General features: G+C 61.7%; 1 protein-coding gene across 2 annotated transcripts; it reads right to left on the bottom strand.

The window, feature by feature from the left end:
- Nucleotides 1–2,883: 2,883 nt before the first annotated feature.
- Nucleotides 2,884–21,531, bottom strand: GRK2 (G protein-coupled receptor kinase 2). Of its 2 annotated transcripts, none has more exons than XM_061407151.1 (21): nt 21,350–21,531; nt 11,485–11,561; nt 9,893–9,966; nt 9,662–9,763; nt 9,496–9,570; nt 9,309–9,370; nt 8,497–8,548; nt 8,143–8,234; nt 7,892–7,991; nt 7,731–7,809; nt 7,506–7,636; nt 7,159–7,253; nt 6,978–7,085; nt 6,436–6,502; nt 6,033–6,133; nt 5,378–5,444; nt 5,201–5,296; nt 4,813–4,975; nt 4,521–4,657; nt 4,307–4,417; nt 2,884–4,173 (listed from the first exon to the last, which is right to left on the bottom strand). In XM_061407151.1, exons 1-21 carry the CDS (start codon nt 21,460–21,462, stop codon nt 4,009–4,011), a joined length of 2,067 nt encoding a protein of 688 aa, XP_061263135.1. In that variant the 5' UTR covers nt 21,463–21,531; the 3' UTR covers nt 2,884–4,008. The 2 variants fall into 2 exon arrangements, with proteins under 2 accessions (XP_061263135.1, XP_061263133.1); XM_061407149.1 differs by having other exon boundaries at nt 4,307–4,420; nt 21,350–21,530.
- Between the last annotated feature and the right edge of the window lie 760 nt (nt 21,532–22,291).

Here is a 22,291-nt window from a genome sequence, read left to right as displayed (position 1 = left end):
GGCGAGCGGACGTGCGCGCGCGCCTGCGCGCCTGCGTGCTCGGCGGGCCGCGGTCCCGCGGCTATTGGGTCACCAGCGTTACCCCGGCAGCTCCCCCACTTGACCAGGCACCCGGATCTTCCTACGCCAGGCCCCGCGGGTACCCGAACGTGCCTGACTGTGCGGGTGGGATGCGAGCTGCTGGCTTACCACAACCCCATCACTTCTGAGATGCCGCTTACCAGCTTTGCTTGAAGCCCCCTTCCTGGGCTGGACTCTGCCCTGGGGGTTGGGGGTGGGGCGCACGGGAGGCGGGAATGGGAGTATGGGGAGGGGTGGGGAGCCGGCCTGGCTAGCTCTAGACCTTGCGGAGGGCCCTTCACTGCGAGGTGGCTGCTTTCAGCCGTCGCATGCATCCCTTTTGCAGAGGCTGCACTTTGCTGCCAGTGTCAGGAGAGGAAGGAGAGTTTCGAAATCAGAGCCAGCCCCCTCCACCCGTACCGGAACCAGGGTGCAGGCCTTGCTGAGCTCTGGTATATTACCCTAGCCTTAGCCTGGGTTTTGGCCCCAGACTTGGTGAGGCAGCGGCTGGGTTTGGCCAAGGCTGACCCTCAGGTTTCCATCTCTCTGTTTATAAAAAGGTCGTGCCATTTGATCTAGATGTTTGAGGTCTGTCTGTGGGCTGGGAGGCCCTAGTTAACGTTCTCACCTTGCTCTCTCATTGTGGCCAAGTGATTCCTGTGCTATCTGGGATGACTTAGCTACCCTGCACTGTGGTGCCATCAAGTCATTATAATGTCCTTGGCCCTACAACAGCAGAGGCCTCTCAATGTCTAGAACTCTAAAATCAGGGCTTACCAGACATGGAATGAATAAAGAAGATGTGGTACAGATATATAGTGGAATATTACTCAGCAATTAAAAATAATGAAATAATGCCATTTGCAGCAACGTGGGTGGGCCTAAGAGAGTGTCGTACTGAGCGAAGTTAAGTCAGAGAAGAAATATCATACGACACCCTTTATATATGGACTCTAAAAAGAAATGATACAAATGAACTTACAGAACAGAAAGAGACTCACAGATTTAGAAGACAAACTTATGGTTGCTGGGGGAAGGGATACTTAGGGACTTTGGGAAGGTCATGTACACCCTGCTATATTGAAAATAGATAACTGACAAAGACTTATTGCATAGCATCTGGAAGTGTGCTCAGTGTAATGTGCGAGCCTGGATGGGGGAGGGTTTGGGAGAGCATGGATACATACATGTGTATGTATGGCTGAGGCCCTTTGCTGTTCACCTGAAGCTACCACAACATTGTTAATTGGCTATACCCCAATACAAATGGTTTTGGTGTTAAAAAAATTTTTTTAATAAAAAAAAATATATATATATATAATCAGGCCCTACCGGCCACCACTGCTGCAGCTCTTTCTAGCCTCCACTTTCCTTAAAAAGTGCTACCCCATCCCCAAGCCCTCTTCACCCCAAATCTAACTGGACTGTCTCAGGCCCAGCCTGTCCTGATTTCTGCAGCCTTGAACACAACTCCCTACCGGTCCTTGACTCCTAATGTCATTGTCTTCTCAAACCTTTTCCAGGACTCCTCCTGACTCCCAAATCAGGATTCTCCCAGCTGAAAGCCTATCTGTTCCAATGTCACCCTGGTGCCACCTCTAGGACCACATTTCAGCTCCTTCTGGGACCCCTCTGTGCCTGAAGGCCCATGCAGTCCATCAGCAGGTCTCAAGCCACATGCAGCCACGTCCACCCTCCTCCCTTCTGGCCAGCTCTGCTCCCTATCGTGGCTCTGAGTGACAGCAGGGCCCTCCTGGTGTACCATCATGGGCTCCAACCTCTCTCGTCCCCAAGTCCTGCCCCTTCCCGCTGGGCCACGTTCTTTCCATCTGGCCTCTTTGCACTACCACCACCGTCATTATGCCATCTCTTCCCTGGACAGAATCACGGCCCCTTCCCCTGGCTCCCTGACTCGTCTCCTTCTGAACACCCTGCACGTGTAACCAGCAACTAGTTCTGCAGTCAGCCGTCCAGTCACCACCCAGCCCGTCCAGAACCTTCAAGGATTCCCGAGAGCCTATCCAGGTTGACTCCATCTCCATTCCCATTTTTGTGCTGCAGTCACTAGGTGCCCCTGGACTCTGGGTTGGCTTTAGCCTGGCATTCAGGGCCTCCCAGGCCTGCTTCCTTCCCACAATACTGCTGCCAACCTGAGCCACTCCTGACCGCTGGACCCTTCCCTGCATCAGAAATGTCCTCCCCACCTCGTCCACCCCAGTGCTGGAGGCCCAGCTCAAAAGCCATTTCCTTCGGGACTCCTTGGGGCCCTGAGTCCTTGCCAGCAGAGCCCTGCATGGAAAGGGCAGCAGCGACATCACCCATGGGGGCCTAGACAGCAGAGGTGTGCGGAGAAAGTTGAACATTGCCTCTGGGTATGTGAAGCCTGGTGCTGGGGGATTGCTCAGGCTTCAGGGACCTCTACTGGAGGCTGAGCTGCAAGGCCAGGGGTTAGGCTGAAGCCAGAGGCTGAGGCCGGAGGCTGCGTGTGTGGCCCCCAGGGCAGAGGTGTTCATCTGTCCACAGCAGTGCCCTCAGTGTGGGCCCCAGCGGGCTAGATGCCCGGCCAGTCCAAACAGGACACTAAGCACCAACCTGCAGGCACCTCCTCCTGCTTCCCAGGCAGTGGGCAGAAGACTCCCTTCTGGTCCCCCAGGATGGGACAGGCAGGGTGCGAGCCACTCCGACCCCTCCCCAGGCTGTGAGTGCCTGCCCTGAAGGCGGAGGAGATCTGGCGCCACCAAGACCTTCCCTCCTCCGGCCCCACCCTTGGGGGAGGCTGAAAATGACCCTCGGGCACAAAAAGAGTCTGACATAGCCAAGGAGTCAGGCACTATTTTTTATAAAAACGCATAGTATCATTTTTCACTCTTTAAAATCACATTCAAAAATCGGCAAAGGAATGCCCCGGGGAGTGTAGATGGGAGGGGAGGGCCTGCCGACCCAGCCCCGGGGGAGGGCGCGACACCACACGGCAGCGACTGGCACGAGGGGGCATGCTGCGGGCGAGGTGGCGCCCTGGGGGTGGTGGCACTGACAGGACGTGGGGCTGGACAGCGAGGGGCGCGCTGAGCAACCTGGAGTGGGGAGGGCTGCCCCACCCGCCCCTCGCACTGTGCTGTCCGGCTGGCCCAGGCCAGTCCCCGACGGTTCTGAGCAGAAGAGGCCCTGCCCAGCCCAGGGGAGGGGGCTCAGGGCCAATCGAGGCCATCGTGGCACAGCCCCAAAGGTGCCTTTCTGTGGTCCCTGAGCCTGGGCGCTTGGGTGGGAAGAAGAGGGGACTGGGGTGGGGGCAGCAGCAGCCACTGCCAATGCCACCCTCCTGGCCAGGTCCCACTGTGTCCAGGGAAGGTGCACGTGGAGGCAGCCAGTGAAACGGGGGCTCTTCCCAAGGAAGGGTGCAGGAGCCTAAGTCACGTGGGAGGCCCTGGGCTCAGCGAGTCCACAGGCTCCCTTATCTACCGACTGGCTGGAGGGCAGGTCAGTGCAGGCCTGTGTCCCAGTCGATGCAGGAGGGGCCGAGGTGGGAGCTTCAAGTAGCCTCTTTGTGCTGCAGCCTCCCTGGGTGGAGCCGCCGGGCCACCCAGCTGTGCTGTGGGCACAGAGCTGGGGAGAGGGGACGGCAGGCCCAACTCCAGGCGACCATCCCTGGGGAAGGGCGGGAGGGCGCTGGGGGCTGCTGCTCTCCCCGTGTGGGGCAGACACCGGGAGCGGAGGCCCCTGGGGGCAGGGTGAGGTGGCTGGACAGTGGCTGGGTGGGTGGCAGCAGGAGCCAAGGCAAGCGGGCCCCTCCCTGGGGGCTGGTCCAGGCTGGGGCCACAGGAAATCACAATAATTACAAAATAAAACCTTTTCCGCTTGGCGGGAAAACAAATAATAAAAATTCAACAAAATAAATTAGAGGTTTATAAAAGGCGGGCGGGCAGGAGGGCGACCGGGCTAGCGGGCGGGTCAGAGGCCGTTGGCACTGCCGCGCTGGATCAGTGGCACCTTGCTCAGCTCCACGACGGGCGAGCGCGGCTTGTTCTTCATCTTGGGCACCCGCTGCACTAGCTGCTGGGCCTCGCGGTAGGCGTCTCGAAGCTCCTTCTTCCACTGCACCAGCTCTGGGTCACTCTGCGCGCACACCCGGTTGTTAGGCGGAGCCGGCCCGTCTGGCCCCGCCCCAGCCACACTCTGGCCCCGCCCCATCCGACCCCGCCCCAGCCATTCTGGACCTGCCCCGGCCCCACCCCGAGTCCCCACTCACATCGCACTGCAGGACAAACTGCTTGCCACCTCGGATCTTGAGGAGGAGGCACTTTCGCTCCTTGATCTGCGTCTCCTCCACCGACTGGATCTCCTCCATGGTCAGCAGGCTCTGCTGCAGGGCGGGAGCGGGCGGTGAGGGCCTGGGACTGCCCCCCCACCCCCTGGCTGGCCCGCCCACCCCCAGGGGTTCCAGGGCCCCGGCTGCTCCTTACCGGGGCCTCGCCCTCGCCCCGCCACTCGAGCCGGTTAGGGAACAGGTAGAAGTACCGCCGCTGCCACTGGGTCAGGAAGGGGTTGCCCATCTTGGACATGTAGCCATGCATGATGCAGTCCTTGCCCAGGGCGTAGTCTGACGCGAGAGAGCAAGAGAGAACTCAGCCGGCCGCACGAGCCGGGTCTGAGTCCTGGATCAGCTGCTCTCTGGCAGGGACCCCGGCTGAACCTGAGCTTGCTTCCCATCTCTAGAGGGGGAAGTGGGCGCCCACAGCAGCTGCTGACCCTCACCTTCCTCGTGGCCCAACTGCTTGTTTTTGGTTTTCTTGCGGGCCTCCAGCCGGTCCGTCTCAGCATTGATGGTGTCAAAGACAGTCTCTGCTACCTCCTGCTGCCACCGCTCCGAGATGGTCAGGGGGAAGTTGCGGTAGAGCTCCTGGTCACTGTCCAGTAGCTTCACCAAGAGGGTGGAGAAGGGACGGCTGTCAGCCACAGGCCAGCTCAGCTGCAGGGCCCGGAACATGGTGGTCTGGTCCAATGGCCACCCCCGGGGACGTGTGGGGAGGAGGAGCCGAGGCCCACCAAGCAGATGGGGCTGGCACGGGGATCTCATAGGGCCAGAGGACGGAGGACACTGCCAGCCGTGCTCAGGGCTGGGAGGCCAGGCCAGGCCCTGTACCTTGATTCCTTTTGTGTCCTCCTCATCGAAGGAGCCAATGTCAAAGGCGTCGGCTGCATTCACCTCCCCTCGTGGGGGGATCAACGGGGGAGGGTACTGTGGTGGAACACGGGCTAGGCATCAGCACCCAGCAGGGGCTCCCGAGCACCCCGCCTGGTCCCGGCTCTGGGCTGTTACCTTTTGTAAAAAGACCATCTGCCAGTCCAGGGAACGGAAGAAGGGGCTCTCCTTCACCTCCTGGGCCCTGTGGGAAGAGAGGATCACTGGGGCTTGGCACCACCCAGGTTGGGGGGGGCAAGGTCTGGGCTGTGGGACAGGTGACCTAGGTGTAACTGCTGGTTTAGCCACGCTCTGGCTCTGCAACCTTGGGTAAGTTCCTTAAACCTCAGCCTGTTTCCTCATCTTTAAAATGGGGAGAACAGCAGTCTCCACGGCATAGGGCTGTGGTGAGTTTAATACTGGGAATCTTGCAACATCACGCCCAGTGCTTAGTAAATGTTTAATAAACATAGTAAGCTGCTGTCATCATCATTAGCAACATTATCTTTGTTGGGTCTGCGCCCACCCCCAGCAGCTGTACGGCACGCACCCTCCACCTTGGAACAATGGGCAGGGCTGCCCTAGCCCCAACTTGTGAACTCTGCCAAGGAGGCTGGGACCACGGAGTGGAGGGGCTCCAGTGACAAAACACAGCCCTTGTCCTCAGAGGGACACGGGCAGAGGCTCGGGAAGGCTGCCCCAGTAACCCCTGCAGAGGCCTAGACACGCAGTGTGGACATCACCCAGCAGGGCGGGAAGGCCTGGGGTGATGGCCGGGGTCGCGGGCACTCACCCTCGGCCCAGGCAGCCTAGCCTCCGGTTGACATCCCTCTGCAGCAGCCCCTCCAGCAAGGAGCGGAGCTCAGGGGAGAAGGAGTCAGGCAGCTCCACAGCCTGCAGGGAGGAGGAGGGGATGTTGGCAGAGGCCCACCCCGGCCCCCATCACAGCTCTGGGCCTCCTGAGGCTGCGTGAGGCAGTGGCAGGCGGGTGCAGGCCCCCGGCAGATGGAGAGCTTCCAGATGCCCCTAGCAGGCATGTTTGCTCTGACAATGTGGGGAAGGGAGAGCCAACGGGGCCAGAGGCCAGAGGGTGGGCTGCTGGCAGCCGAGACCCTGATGCCTACAGGAGACCCCAGCTGCACTACGGCCCCTCATGAGCTCCACCCAGCCAACCCGGGTTGGTACCCTCCACGCACCATTGTCAATGTCATTCTGTCGATCTCATGCTTGTCTTTGGTCTTGTGCTGCCGGAAAGGGCTATGCCTGGGCAAGAAGGGCCAAAGTCCAAGGTCAGAGAACGGGAATGTGCAAACTGAGGCAGGCTGCATGAGTGCCTGCTGCTAAGTCACTGCAGTCATGTCTGACTCTGTGCGACCCTATAGAGTGTAGCCCCCCAGGCTCCTCTGTCCTTGGGGATTCTCCAGGCAAGAATACTGGAGTGGGTTGCAAAGAGTCGGACACAACTGAGCGACTGAACTGAACTTGCCATGCCCTCCTCCAGGGGATCTTCCTGACCCGGAAATCGAACCTGCATCTCTTACATCTCTTGCACTGACAGGCGGGTTCTCTACCACTAGTGCCACTTGGGAAGCCCATGAATGATCCTTGCCAAAGCCAGGGATGGTGCCACCCCTGTCAGCCAGGCGGCAGGGGGCCCCCACCCAACCCCAGCCTCCTTCCTGGCCTGGGGGAGAGCCTGTTTCTGTCCTGTGCACCCGCCCTGGGACAGCCTGCTCACCCTCGCAGCAGCTTGAAGAGCATGCAGCCCAGGGAGAACCAGTCGGCGCTGCTGTCGTAGGCCACACCCTTCTGTAGAACCTCGGGAGCCATGTACCCGTGGGTGCCCCTGGCGGAGTAAGGAGGCTATGAGTGGGTGGGTCGGAGGGTGCGGGAAGAGGGCGTGGGGCTGGGGCACTCACACACTGGCGTGAGGCTTCTTCTTGGAGAAGTCACAGGCCAGGCCCAGGTCTGAGATGCGCACGTGGCCGTGCTCGTCCAGCAGGATGTTGGCCGGCTGTGGAGGAGGCTCAGTGAGCAGCTCAGGACAGGACCCGGCGGGGCAACACGCCAGCCGGGTGCCTGTCTAGAGGTAAGGGTGTCCAGAGACAGGGCCCTGGGTTGGGGGCGTTGTGGGGGGTGCGGAAGGGAGGAGCCAGGCAAGGAAGAGGGCGGGGCATGAAGAGGGGAGGAGCCAGGCCGGGAGGAGGGCGGGGCGCGACATACAGTGGCGGAGCCACGGCAGGAGGAGGGCGGGGCGGCACCTCACCTTCAGGTCCCGGTAGACCACGAAGCGGTTGTGCATGTGCTCCAGGCCCAGGATGATCTCGGCGGCGTAGAAACGCATGTCGGCCTCGGAGAAGACCCCGTGCTGGGACAGGTGGTAGTGCAGGTCCCCGCCTGAGGGAGGCAGCCCGCAGGGGGGGGAGGGGCGCTCAGCTCCCACCCCAGCCCCCAGCCCCGAGGTCCACCTGGGGCCAGGCCAGGCACTCACCGTTCATGAGATCCAGGATGAAGCTGAGCTTGTCCGGTGTGTGGAAGGCGTATGACATGCAGACGATGAACGGGCAGTCCTAGGAGGGGGTGGAAGAAGAGGTCAGCGCAGCCTGCACTTGGTTCGGAGCCGGGGCCGAGGTGGGGCGGGCTGCCGCTCACCCCGGTGCTGACGAGCGACAGCATGATGCGCTCATTCAGGGCCAGAGTCTCCCCTTGCTTCATCTTGATGCGCTTCTTGTCCAGACACTTCATGGCGTACCTGTGGGAGAGGGGCCGGTCCCTCAGTCGGTCCACTGGCACCTTCAGTGCAGGCCCAGGGGCGCAGTGGGGTGTGGGCGGTCCTCAGGGCGCCCCCGGGGGCCCTCCTCCCCCTCAGGTGTCCCACCCGAGGCAGTGGACCCGGTGCTCACATCTTGCCCGTGTCGGCCTTCCGGCAGCCGTAGACCTCACCAAAGCCACCTCGCCCGATGATGCGGTGCACACTGAAGTCGTTCATGGTCAGCTGCGGGGGTGGCAGCCGGGGGGTCACTGCAGGCTGCCCAGGCCCCAACCCGGGAGCAGCAGGGGGTTCCCCCAAGGCCCCTGACCCAGGGCCACCGTCACCCTTCCCAAGTGCCACCCTGCCTGGAACCATCTGCATTGGGGTTCCAGCACCAACCCCACAGCCGCCCCTGGGGGTTGAAGGTAGACTCCCCCCCGCCGCCCAGGGGCCCTGGGGAGGAGCAGCAGGGAGAGGGCTCTGCACGCCCACCCAACCCACTCACGTGGATGTTGAGCTCTACATTCTTCCACTGGCAAAATCGTGTGAATTTATCGCTGCAAGAGAAGAAAGAACCCAAGCTCAGCTGAGCCTTAGAAAGTGAGTGAAATTGATGCTGGGGGCAAGCTGGCCCCACCCACTGCTATTGCCTGGGCTCCCTCCCAAGCCTCAGGGTCCTCTTCCGGGCCTGCCAGGAAGAATGCCAGACCAGGCTGCCCCCACCCCCCTCCCGGCAATGCCAGCACTGTTATCGGTCTTTGGGTTTCTGCTTGGATCAGATAAACTTCAAGGTGAGATCTTCCCATCTGACCCCGACTTCCTGCTACCACATCCACAACTAGGCTCATCTCGTTTCCCTCCTCGCATACATCCAGTGACACACCACTCACTCCCGGTAAAGCCCCTATGCCATGGCTGGGCAGCTGGGACACATCAAGGAACACCTTCCAGGCTGGCCACAGGGAGCAGAGGAGTGGGCAGTGTGTCCTCCTGTGCCCATCCTTACCACCAGCCTGATATTTCTCATCCCCAGTGGGCCCAGCAAGGGGCTAGATATTCCATGGGGGGAAAGACACATGGCTGGTCCCTCGCTCCCTTTAGACATGGGTGGGCTTTGAGGTGCCTAGTGCTGAGAAGGGTGGGGCAGGAGTGGGGGAGTGGCGACATCTTAGGAGTCGCCGCACTGGGGTATAGACAGGTCCAGGTGCCCACACGCTGGGCACTGAAGCAGGCCGGCTGCTCTCCTCCAGGGCATCCGCACCCCTTCTCAGAGCGGCCTCTTCCCACCTTCTGCTCCTGCATGTGCCCCGCTCTCACCTCTCGATGAATTTCTGGAACACGTCTCCTCGGAGGTTCTGGCAAATTTCTTCAATATATGGCTAAGGGAGGGAGTGGGAGGTGGGTGACTGAGCCACAACAGGAGCCGACCAGGCTCCAGGACCTGTGCCGCCTGCGGGGGACCCCCGCTGGGCTGGGCGGGAGCAGGGACAAGCCAAGCACACACCTGGAAGAGATCCGGAGGCACCTGCTTCTTCACCAGATGGCCCTGGACGTGCTCGATGGCACTCTTCGAGAAAGGCTGGGGAAGGAGGGAAAGGCGAGTGACTTCTCCATGGGGCCAGCCCTCCCGTCCCCACGCCCAGGCCGGCACCCGGGCCCCAGGCACTCACATGTGAGCAGGCCAGCAGCTCCTTCATGATGTACGTGTCGAAGATCTCTCGGCTGCAGACCAGGCGCTCCTCCTCTGTCTCCAGCTTCTCGTATTTCTTGATCTAGAGGACAAGATCCCCACAGGTGAGCCCTGGCCCAGCGGGGCACGGGACTGTCTGACAGGTCCAATGAAAGCAGCCCAAGCCCCTCCCTTCCCCACGTGCAGCAGGGCCAGGCCAGCCCAGCCTCACCTCCTCGTAGAACTCCACCAAGGGCTTGGCCTCCTCCAGGTGCTTCAGGCAGAAGTCTCGGAAAAGCAGGTACCCTGAAAGGAAGTGTTTTGTGTCAGGCTGAGTCATAGCCCCACAGAGGCCGTGCCATCGTGGTGGTGGGTGTGGGCTTGGTGCTTCCTGGGCAGAACTGGCCAAGGAGGTGGCAGAGGTGGTCCCTGCCCCGGATGGAGGCTGGGCAAGGTGGCCTCGGAGGTCACCACCAACCAAAGAGACTCCTGGACCTTATACCCCCCGTCCATCATCAGGCTGGCTCTCACAGCTGCCACTTGAAACAGGTGGACAGGGGCGGCAGGTCCAGTGGGAGAAACCGAGGGAGACCTGTCAGGCAGGTGGTACATGGCAACCTGAGTAGAACTCAGGGCTCTTCTGCCCAGCGGCAGGTCCTGGGAAGGAAGGCCAGAGGGTGCAAGCAGAGGGCCCCAGAGAGCACAGCCTCTGGGGACAGGAGGGGATGAGACGGGCTGCAGGAAAGGTGGGCAGGAGACCCTGGAGGACTCAGGCCAGGGGCCAGGCCCCAGAGCAGCCCTGCAGGGCCAGCAGAAGGAAGGGTGGTCCCAACTCCCTGTAGCCCGACATGGGTGCCCAGGCTTAGCCGGGTGACTGTGCACACCTCTGGGGGCCCTATCCCCTCTGCCAGAGCTCTCGGCCACGGCTTCTGGTAAGGGCGGATGGGCCTTTTAACGGTGGACCTTGAGGAATGCGAGCCCTCGGCTTCCCAGTGGGTGAGGGGCTTTTCATCGCCACCACCGCACCTGGGCCTGTTGTCCAACAGTCTTGCGCAGTGGGGCTCCAGAATGCTAGCTCTCAGGTGAGGCTCAGAGAGGGGCAGCGATGTGCCCAAGGTCACACAGCCCAGGCAGGGGACCCATGCTGCAGGCTTCCTTGACACACAGACTCCCTAAGCCTGACCTCTGGGCCAGGCCACTCCCATTTCAGAGCCGAGGTCCCTTGTCCCGGAAAGGCCGAGTCAGAGTTATGTGTGGCCCGAGCCTGCTTCCCCGGGCCCCGCCGCCCCCTTCCCCGGGTGCCCACCTCTAAGGCCGGGGCCCTGGAGGAGGCAGCCCAGGGGCCTGCCAGCGCAGGTTGCTCACAAAGAGGGCCATGGGGGCGGGGGCGACCACAGCACGGCAGGCGCCACAGGAAGGGCCCCGCCCCTTCCTGTCAGTTCCACCAACGGCCCCAGCAGCTGTGCCTGCGCCAAGGGGAAGCTGCAACTCTCGAAAACAAAAACCCCAAAGGAGGAACTTCCCTGGCGGCCCTGGAAGACTGCTGGGCCCCCACCCCGCATCAGGGGCCTCCCGGAGCAACAGCCAGGGGCTGGGAGACGCTGGGTCCCGGCCCTGCCACCAGCAGCGGGGCTCGCTTGCTGCCCTGTGCTTCCCCCATGGTGGACGGGAGATCTCTTGGCAGAGAGGGGGGCACACAGCCTGGTCAGCTGGGGTGCCGCACAAAGGCGGCCCCAGGGGCCTCCTGCCCCCACCCCCTGGCCTGGCAGCCGGACCGGGAGGTGGGGTGGATGCTCAGGTTGGCAGAGCCCCCACCATACTCACCCAGCTTCTGGGAGAAGATCTTCTCAAAAGTCACCTCGCCCCGGTCCTCCAGGTACTTCTGCATGACGCTGCGGATGCTGGAAGACAGCGGGGGCGGGGGTGACCCAGAGCCCCCATGGCTCCTGCCAGGCCTGCTGGCCCTGCTCCCCTGGAGGGTGGCTGCTTCCTCCCCCGGAATCCGGAGTGGAGGGCACTGCCGGTGGGTGTCAAGCTCCCTTCCAGGAAGGCAGCCACCCTGTCGGACCTGACCGTGGGTCACACCAGTGGGACCCGAGGGAGCCTGTCTGCCCACCAAAGCTCCGTCTTCCAAAGCTAGGGTGACCAGCAGGTGGCTGCTCGGAAGTCTGGTCCCAGCCCTTCCTTGTGCTGGCTTCAGGGAGTTGGCCGAACCTCAAAAGCCAGGCCTCACCCATCAGCAGATGATGGATCACGAAAATACAGCCCATCCTCACAACGGGATACTGCTTAACCATGAAACGGAGTGAAAGGCTGGTATACGTGTGCCCCACGGTATGGACCGACCTCAGAGTGTTCCACCAAGTAACAGTCACCAAATCCCACACATTATATGATTCCATTTATACCACAAGTCCAGAAGGGGCAAATCTACAGACAGAAAGTAGATGAGTGAGTGTCAAAAGCTGGAGAAGAAAAGAGGAATAACTTCTAATGGGCCAGGGTTTCTTTATAAGGTGATGGAAATGTTCTGGAGTTAGGCGGTGATGAGGGTTGCACGACACGGTAAATGTACTGAAATCCACTGACTTCAGCACTTCAGCATGATGAATTTTCTGTCATGTAGATTATATTTCAATATTGGGGGGAAAAAAAAAAAAGTCAGGCCTCAGCTCCCTTGTCCCTAATATCTAAAGTAAGACCCCTGGCCCTGAGCTGCCTCCAGGGCAGCGGAGGAGGGGGGCTGCCCCTGTGACCGCGGAAGCCCAGGTTATCACACTCTCCGCCCCCGGTTATCTCACCCCCAACACCGAGCGCTCTGGGAAAGTCACACCTGACCAGGCTTCATGCCTCAGTGGCAGCTTGGTCTCCCCTCCTCTCCTTTCCTGGGCCACCTGCCGTCCCGCCCAGCCACTGGCTGCGGTCCCACCTAGCTCTCGACATGTTCACAGGGCCTCAGGATATGGGGGGCCATCAGCAGGTCACAGGTGAAAAGGACGCTGTGTGCCCACGTCTCCGTATCCCTGCCTGTCTCGTGGAGTCCAGCACAGGGCCCTGCTGCCCACCACCTGCCGGAAGGCGCCATGCAGCCCTGCCCCCCGGGGAGGCCCACCCAGGGCACTGGTCCTGCATCTGTGATTCCATGAAATTAGACAACATGAGACAAACTGCGTGGGGCCCAGTCGGTTGGAGGAGACTCAGGCAGGAAAGAACGTTCTAGGCCATTGGAGAGGTCGCGTGGAGGAGGCGGAACCTCACTGGGTTCCTCAAATGCAAACAGAATGTGGACAGGTGGCGAAGCCCAGGGCAGGTGGTGGATGTGGGGACAGGCACGGGAGGCCTGGCCCGGGATGAGCCACTGGGCAGGGAGGAGGCTCAACAGACCACACTTGGGAAGCTCGGTTGGGCGGCGGGTGAGTGGACGGGCTCTGTTGGAGGTACCACGGGGGGAAGCCCAGGTATCTGATGACACGGGGCCAGGAAGGAGGGTTGAAACCAGCTGGGGTGGGAGGAGGCTGGGGCTGGCGGATAGACGGATGGACAGAACTGACAAGACCAGCTGGGGTTTTCGAGGCCCCATCAGAGAGGGGGCCTGAGGTCAGAAGGCCAGCATAACCAGCAGACCTTGCCCAGGCCCTAGCCCTAACCTAGGTTCGCAGGTGGGGCGACTCCTGCCCTTCCCTTCTGAGGGGGTCAGGGTGGAGGTCCAGCCCTGACCTGGCCAGGCCCTTGCCTGCACTCGAGCCACCCAAGGCAATGCGGGCACACACAGAACCACTGTGAGCACAGGCCTGGAGCCGCAATCCTAGGAGCTCGGAGGCCCTGTGACCCTCCCTGAGAACTGTCTCCACCAGGAGAGCAGGGTGCCGATGACCCAGACGGCCCTCTGTGTCCCCATCCTGTACTCCGACGGACAAGAGCCCCAGCTGAGGGCCAGGGGCCCAGTGGCCCTGAGCTACCACTTCAGAGCCGGTTCCGTCCCAGAAAGCGAGGACACCCTCCACGGCCGTGGGGACTCCAAGGCTGGGCAGTGGCCCTGAGCCAGGCTGGCACAGCCTCCCTCCTGGGGGCCACATACCTACTCACAGTCACCACCAGCCTCCTCCAAGAACACGGCTCCCTGGTCCTGTGGGACTTGCAGGGACTCAGGAAGCGAGACCTGACCCCAAAAGCCCCCCAAGCACTTAACACACATCAGGAGTTTAAAAATCTGTGACACTGAGCAAGATCCAGCCCCTGCCCTGGGCCTGCAAACTAGAGATGGGAGCCCAGGGAGGCTGCGGGCCGCAGCGTGCGCCCATCCCTTCGGGCCCCCAGCCTGGCGGAGGGCAGCTCAGGGCCTCCCATTTGGACGAGGACACAGGCTGGGCGATGTGCTGGCCGGAGCACAGCAGGGGGGCCCAGTCCAAGGTAACGGAGGCTCAGCAGGTCCACGAGACCAAGCAGCCAGGAGGTAGGGGTGTGTGGCCCCGGGGATCCCACGGGGGCCAGATTTCTCCTGGGAGGCGGACAGGAGGGCTGGGCCCTCAACCGCTCTGCGGTTCAGCTCCTGGGTCTCTGTGTCCACATCCCATTCCTGGGTTTCAGGACCTCTTGGTCTATGGAAGGGGATGGTAACGAGCAAGAAAGACGTATCACAGAATGTTGATCCTCCATGGAGGGGGACGGTCAGAGGGGTGGTCAGGGGCATGTCCAGAGACAGGTAGGTGTGGGTGACAGGCAGAGCGACACCAGCCTATCAGATGACCCCATGGGGCAGCTGGGTACGGCCTCTGCAACAGTCACGGGGAAGCTCCTCCCCACCCCCCAGGAACCAGCAGGACTGGCCCAGGCTCAGCAAAGGTGGCACACGATGGGAATGCCCAGCTGGGAGCAGGGCCTCCACTTCCCTCTGCGGGGCCCTGTAGGCTGGACACACCAAGGCCAGGGAAACAGGCTCTCCAAGGGTCTGCCTGAGAGCCAGCGGAGCCAGCAGCTCTTCTCTGGGCACCATGCCGGGCACAGACCTCCTCCTCCCTCCCAGGGGCTCTGCCTGCTGCCGGCTGGGCCTCGGGCACAGCAAGCTACACCCCGCCTCCCTCAGAAGACCGCACAGAGTGGATGGCCACAGCATTCTTCCCAGCCCGCAGCACTTCACTTTCTTCCTTAAAAAGAAAAAAATGTTTTCTAAATAAAATAAACAACCCCCCAGCCCTAACCCAAACCAAACACGAGGTCAACCTCGGCAGTCCTTGAAGGGGAGGCCTCCAGGCGGCAACGTTAGGGTTTCCTGTCTGTTCCCACGGGGCTGGGGCCCAGGGAGCTGGCAGGTTAGGAAAGCGTGTCGTGGAGGACGCTCCTGCCAGGGTGGCAAGTACAGGCTGGCACGGGAGGTGGTGGCAGCCTCCTGGGCTGGGTCACCTTTGTTTCCTACCCCCGCGCCCTGATACTGGCAGAGTCTGAGTGGCGATGGGCCCACAGCAGCATTCCTGACCCCACCCAGGTCAATGACTCTGATATCCAGGAGCATGCGGGCCCCCAGATGGACGTCAGACTGTCAGGGGAGCCCCGTGCCTGCATCATTCCTCCGTCCCTGCCCCCGAAGGACCCTCCGCCTCCCAGCCTCTGGGGGGAAGGGGCTCGGCCGCCCTGGTTCCTGCAGTTGCCTGGTGTCCAGGCTTGGGCTTCAAATGGCTCTTCCTTCCCCCCTCCCAGAGGCCAGGCCAAGTTACAGACTTTAAATGTCCAGCTTCCCCATTGTAAAATGAGGATGTTAACAAACGCTGAATCGCCAGCACTGAGCTGACCGCTGAGAAAGGCAGAGAGTGCACGGCGATAGGAGAACGCGGCCTATCGCGTCGGGCCTCCTTCTCCTGGCGGGAGCCCCCCTTCTAGAATCTGATCACAGCTGCCACGTCCTCAGGGAGTGGGGCTACAAAGGGACCCTTCCCCAGGGCTGCGCCTGTGAGCCTCTCCCCGAGCCTGAAGGGCTAGAACTCCACTCTGCTCACAGACCAGCCCGGGGAGCCCCGTGGGCAGAGCCCAATACCTGCCCTGCCAGGAGCAAGGGCCCCTGGGTAGGAGCTGCCTGGAGGCCGGGGAGACAGCACTTCCGGCCCCCCACCCCAGCACGGGCTGGGGTGATGGGGCGGCAGGGTGAGGGCTGAGCGGGAGAGCTTCCGGCACTTTCTGGCACCACGTGGTTCAAGGGGAGAGCTAAGTCCCTCGCTCTGTGGCACGGTGGCCTCCCAGATGACGCCCACTCGGTCACAGACCGCAGCCTTTGTGGATGGGGAGGGACCTCAGGGTCAGGAGCAAACATGCTCATCTTGATGGTGAGGAAATCGAGGACAGAAGAAGCTGAGAAGCAGCACACCCTGAGTCCCAACCAAGCCAGTGGCAAGAAAATGTCCAGTCCCCGCCTGAGAAAGGGGCCCCCACCAGGCGGGGGCCTCCCCCAGCCTCTTTGGGAGAGCTGGGTGCAGGGTCCCAGGGGACCCTGGATTTGTATCCTGGCTGTGGGTGCCGATCAGGCTGGGGCAGCCCCAGCTGGCACGTGGCAGGGCCAGGGGCCATGGTTCCTGTGCTTCTGGGTGACAGCATGCTAGAGCCACGGTGCAAGCTGGCCTGGGGGCTCTGCACTCGGGGGCAGCCACGCCAGGAAGCAACACGCTCTGGGAGAGACGGCAGGCAAGCCAGCAGACCAGAGGTTGTCGCCACGGCCGGGGCACTCCTCTGGGGCACTTCCAGGAAACCTGGCACCATGGTGCCAACCGGTATGAGGAAGTCCTCGGGGGCTTCTGATGAATATTGCTCAATGACTCTCCTCAGGGCTGACAGCATCCTCAGAGCTCGAGGAAGGACCGCATACCAAATGAGAAACAGCGGCCGAATCGGCCAGCTCTGGACAAGTCCGGGGCCAGGGAAGAGAAATGACACCATGCGGCACCGCACCCACGAGCCCACCGAGGCATGGCGGCCACAAAGTGACGGCTCGCGGGAAAAGACGCTCCGGTGGCCTTGTCGCACCCCGCTGCTCACTGCTCTCGGCCCGTGACAACAAACCCGGAACAACTTCCAGGGCTCCCTGCCCTGCACTCCCAGGAAGAGAGCTATCTGGAACCCCAAACCCAGAATGGCCTCCCTGCTCAGAGAACAGAGCAGCAGACACGTCAGCATCAGAAAACCCACTTCGGAAACCCTGCTTTTCAGCCAGTCGAGACACTACCCTGCCTGTTAGCAGCGATGCAGAGGGCAGGTTACTGTCTTAGAAAAGTCTGCAGCCAAACGCCTCATTTTTTAGTATCTCCTGTTTGAAACGGATGAGGGATAACTTGAGTATAACTCTGTCTTCTGTGATCAGCAGAGGACATTGGTCCCTTGGGACCACGGGGAAAAAAGAAGGGCAGGTGTGGGACTTCCCCAGTGGCCCAGGGGTTGAGATTCTGCACGCTCAACGCAGAGGGGCCCAGGTTCGATCCCTGGTCAGGGAACTAGATCTTACATGCAGCAACAAAGATTCCTCGTGTGCTAACTAAGACCCAGTGCAGTCAAAAATAATAGTAATAATAAGGGCAGGTGTGATGGAGGTTGTGTGTTCTTCAAAGCCTCTCAGGTCCTCTTGGCTTCTGCTGTCTGTTCCAAGGCAGGAACATAATATCCTGGAGGCTCCAGCTGTGTGCACACAGCCCGACCCCTCTGCACAGCCTCCCCAGGTGCCCACGGCGGGCAGGAAACGCCGCCCCAGACTGTGCCTACACCTGACGTCACCAGGAGTTTACTACTAAGGACTGATCGTGCATTAATAGGGCACGTTATTCCTGGCTTGACAGAGCCCAGATTCCCCGGCACAGATTCCAACCTGTCAAGCTCACGCTCCCTTCGAATCCATTTACTGAGAGACGGCAGGCGGGCGAGCAACTTAATGGCAAAAACGTGAAACCCTATGATCTGGAAAGGAGAACAGATGGGGAAAGAGGTCCTGGAGACCCATTCCTGGGGAGAGTGGGGGTGGGGGTGGGGGGGAGCTTCGAATACCTGGAGGGGATGAGTGCCCTAAAAGATAATCTTGTTTTCGGAGGCGGGGGACGGCTGGAGGCAGAGGAATAGGGTGGGAAAATGCTGCTACTGGAGCGGAACGTTCTGGGTAAGGGATAAAGGATGCAAGCAGCAGGGTTTCTGCTGGTGATGGAGAAGCGGAGGGAGAAGGAAGCAAGAGACCACTGCCTGCGCTTCTTCCCTCCGCAGACCAAGGGCAGGAAGTCCTGGGAGCAAAGAGTTAACAGGAACGAAGAAGCAGTGGAGGAAGAGCCGCCGGTCTGGGAGACAGGGAAGCCAGAAAAGGGCAGGAAGAAGGAAATTCATGGCGGGGGGAGGGACCAGGAAAGAAAGAGGCAAGAGAAGGAGAGGCTGCAAGAGGCACCCGGCTCTGACATCTGCCACTGGGGCTGCTGCAGTCACCAGGGAGAGCTGGGCATCTCCCGGGACCGCCCAGGCCGGTCTCCTCTGCCAGGAGCCCGGAGATTAATTACATGAGGCCTCCGTGGTCATATTAAGCAAATGACGATCATTGCGGGACCGTGGCCGCTGCTGGGAAAGGCAGACAGCAGCTTCTCTGGAGAGCGGCACTCACCACAGACCCTGAGAGCCGAAGGCGCATGGGGGGGTGTGTGTGTTGGGGGGTCCATCGGTCAAGGGCAGCCCCCTCATTGGACCGAGGTGGAAACTGAGGCAGGCTCGGCCAGGATAAGGGGTATCCCTAGGGCCCAGGTGAGCTGGCACTGCAGCGTGATTAGAAGCCGGGTCTCCGGACTCCTGCCACACAGCTGCCTCCCTCTGCCAGAAGGGCGAGAAATGAGTCTGTCTCCTTTGGATTCTATAGAGTGACAGAAGGGGAGGCCCCTGTGCCAACTCGAAGTGGCCCTGTGCCCAACAGCTCCTGTTCCCCAGCCCTGAGAAGTCAGAGCTGTGAGCCAGCGCAGCTCCCAGCCAAGCCACAACCCAGGCACCAGCCACAGGGAGGCTGCCAAGATGGACCACCCCAAGGTAGAAACAGCTCCAAATGGCACCTTGTCCTAGGGAAACCATGGCCTTCCTCCCTGACCCCAACATCATGGCTGAGGGGAAGATGTGACCCCAGGCGGGGAGGGGGCTGGGCCCTGTGAACCAAGACAGCTGATGGCGCAGGGTCTGCCCCGTGGCTTCCAGGCCACCCTCCCTGGGCATGGGGGGCCAGCTGGCACACATTCCTCAAGAGAAGGACCAGGGTGAGCGCAGAGGTCCGGAAGGGAGTGTGGAAGACAGGAAGCACAGCGGGGAAAGAGCACCTGGGAGCCCGGAGACCCCAAATTCAAACACCACCTCGCCTCTGCAACCAAGTCTCTTCCCCTCTCCGAGCCTCAGATGCTTCGACTTATTAAGTGGGAAAATACCACCTGCCGTGCCCGTTTCCTATGGTTGTGAAAAGGATAAAACGGGGTACAAAGCACTTTGCAAACTGGCAACTGTAAGATACAGTCAGAACAATCTTCAGGGCAAGAGGCATCAGCCCCAGGGGGTGTGCAGAGCATAAGGCAAAGGGCTGCGTACCCTCCGAGGTGGGAAGTGTGGATTCCCAGACCCTGCCCAGCCTCAGCTCACGGCGAGGGCCCCGAGTGCATCTCTCAGGTGCCGGCCATCCACCCAAGGTCGCGCCGCCAGATGGCGACCCTACCTGAGGACCCCTGACCCCTGGCTCTCGGCCTCCTGCTGCTCCCCTCAACCTCACAGCCCCCTGCTTTCAGACACCACGCGGTCCTGCTATTTCTTGAGCAACTACTACATGTAAGACATGCCCTTGCCGACCTCACGGGCTGGTTTTTTGGATCGGCTGAGATGACAGATGTCAGAAATAAATAAATTATCATGATTTCCACCACTACTCCTTTCAACGCGGTCGATATCAAGGGTGTAATGGGGACAGAAAAAGAGGAACATCTTGTTTCTCAGGGTTCTAACACCTGCAGAGCCAAGCCAAGGCGGGGCCCCACCGCCAGCAATGCATTCTGGGGCGAGATTACCCAAACGCAGAGAGTTCCAGAAAAAGCCCCGCCTCACGCTTTGCTGAAGTCCAACCTGCTGGAGGGTCTCGAGGCCGTGGCCACCAAGGAGAGCTGCTGGGCGCCCCAGAGGCCAACTCCCCCATTTCCTCCCTCGTGGCTTTGTCATTTCTGAACTCATTTTTGTTCTAACTGTCGCTGCTCCCCGGACAGCCCCCGGCTGGCAGTCAGTCTGGTTCCTGTTTTGAGAAATCTGATTGCAAATGTCTTAGAAAAAAGGGCCCTAACAGCCTTTGCAAAACGCAGACCAATTTTCCTCTCCCAGGCCTGGTGTTCAGTCAATCCGAAACCCAGTGAACGGGCAGGAGAAAAGCACTGGAGACGTTGGCCCGGTACCCACCCCTCCCAAGCCCGTTTGGGCCCCGCTTCACTCAGAATGCCACAGAGTCACAGCCGTTATTTCACACCATCCACATTTCACAGATGAGAAAACTGAGGCCCAGAAATGGGAAGGGACTTGCCCACAGTCACATAAGACCAGGACGGCTAGGATGCGCCCAGGGTCCTGGCTGGCAGGGCATATGGCTCTTCAGGCAGAATGGCCAGGCCCGGGCTCAGGCTAGAGTGGTGGACCCAACGTGGAACCACAAGCCAGAAGCCCTGATTCTGGTGGCCAGCACCACCCTGGCTTACCTGTGACACTGGGCAGGCCACTCATGTCTGGGCCTTCAGCTTCCCTTTCTGTTCCATGGTGACAAAACCACCCCTGACCGACTGGTCCCCTGGGTTGTTGCGAGGCTCAAGGGATGGGAAAATACTCTCGAAGCCATAACATGCTGGACAGCCTCAGCTACCGTCCCTACGCTGTCCACTCCTGCGCCTAAACCCTGAGCAGGTGAAACTTGGGTATCAGGTCAGTTATCTCACAGAGAGGAGACAGCTGTGATCCAGCTGCTGCAGGCGTGCTGGGACATCCCCTGGCAAGCAGCACCCCTGGGGTACCACAGGCAGGACTCTTGCCAGAAGAGGAATTCCAGGGGAGAGGGACAGAGCCATGGGGTGCACACTGGACCCTGCTCCCCACCGCTCCCCCAGTCCCCAGAGTACTCTCAATTCCCACCCCAAGCCCGCGGGAAGACCGAGGAAGATCCCCGGAAGACTGGTCTGCCCCAAACCTCACAGAAGGGTCCACCCGAGGGGGCCAGGGTGGGGGCCGGTGGAACCCCAAAGGGGGTGGTGCTGGGAGTCGGGGCAGCGACAGGATGGACGACACAGTCGGGCTCCGGGAGATGGGCAGGCAGAGGCGGGGGACTCCGCGGTGGGAAGGGGGTACCCTGGGCTATCCGGAGGAGGATGAAGGGGGTGCACGGCGCCCCCGGGGAAGAAGGCAGGAGCCAGAGGGCTGAAGGAGAAGGGGGCCAGGCGGAGTGTGTGAAGCGAAAGGGAGGCAGGCAGAGCCGGCCCGGGGGCACCGGGCGGGTCGGGGAGCCCGCGCAGCCGGAAAGCCCCCGCGCTGGGGCGCCCCGGATGTTCAGGTGCACAGGGCCGGGGGCGCCGGGGTCCGGCCAGGGCTGCCGGACGCCGGCGCTGCGCGGGGCTGAGGGGATCGCGGGGCCAGCGCCCGGGCGGCCGGGGCGCGGGGCCGGCGCGCGGGGCTGCGGCGTCCGCCTCACCTGGGCTCGGGCAGCAGGATCTTCTTGCTGGCGCGCGCCGCCGGCGTGGCCTTGCTCTTCTCCATGGCCATCAGGTAGCTCACGTCGGCCAGCACCGCCTCCAGGTCCGCCATCTTGGCGGCGGCGGCGGCCTCTCCCGCCGCTCGGCTCCGCTCCGCTCCGCTCGGCGCGCTCGGCCCGGCCCGGCCGCTCCGTCGGCCTCGGGCGCCGCCGCCCGCCCGGCCCCGCTCGGCGCCCGCGGCTCCGCTCGGCGCGGCTCACAGGCGGTGCCGCCCCATGGCGCCGGCTCGGGCCCGGCCCCGGCTCGCTCGGCTCCCGCCGGGACTGCAGTCGGGCCGCCGCCGCCGCCGCCCGCCGCCGCCCGCGCCCCGGAGCCGCCGCCGCCGCCGCCGCCTCCGGCCCCGCCTGCCGCGCACAGCGCCAGCGAGCCCGCGAGGGGCCGGCCGGGCGGGCGGCGGCGCCCCCTGGAGGCAGCGGGGCTGGACCGAGCCTGACCCCCGCGGCCACCCCGGCCTCGACTCTCCGCCTACGGCCCCCACCGGCCATGACCTGTCCCCTGACCTGGGACACGACAGGGCCCCTCGCCAGCAGAAGACCCTAGACCAGACATTGACCACGACTCGGGGCACAATTCGGGTCTCAGACGCCACGATAGACCACTGCCGGGACCCCTGACTTGGAATTGCAGAATGTGACCCCAGGGGCCACTATAGACCACGGCAAGGACCCCAGACTGGCATTGCAGAATGTGTTCCCAGGGACGTGGATCTCAGACTTTAGCTATAACCCCTGACCCCTGACCTTGGACACAGTCAGAAACCTGACACCAGACCCGATCACATTCCTGACCCCAGACTCCAAATAGGACCCCCAGAACTAGACCTTGGATCATCATCTCAGACTGACCATGACCTCAGGTCATCATTCTGGACCCAACCCCCT

This window comes from Bos javanicus, chromosome 29 (genome assembly GCF_032452875.1).
Source record: "Bos javanicus breed banteng chromosome 29, ARS-OSU_banteng_1.0, whole genome shotgun sequence".
NCBI classification, from domain to species: Eukaryota; Metazoa; Chordata; class Mammalia; order Artiodactyla; family Bovidae; genus Bos; species Bos javanicus.
This window is presented reverse-complemented; position numbering and strand designations above follow the sequence as displayed.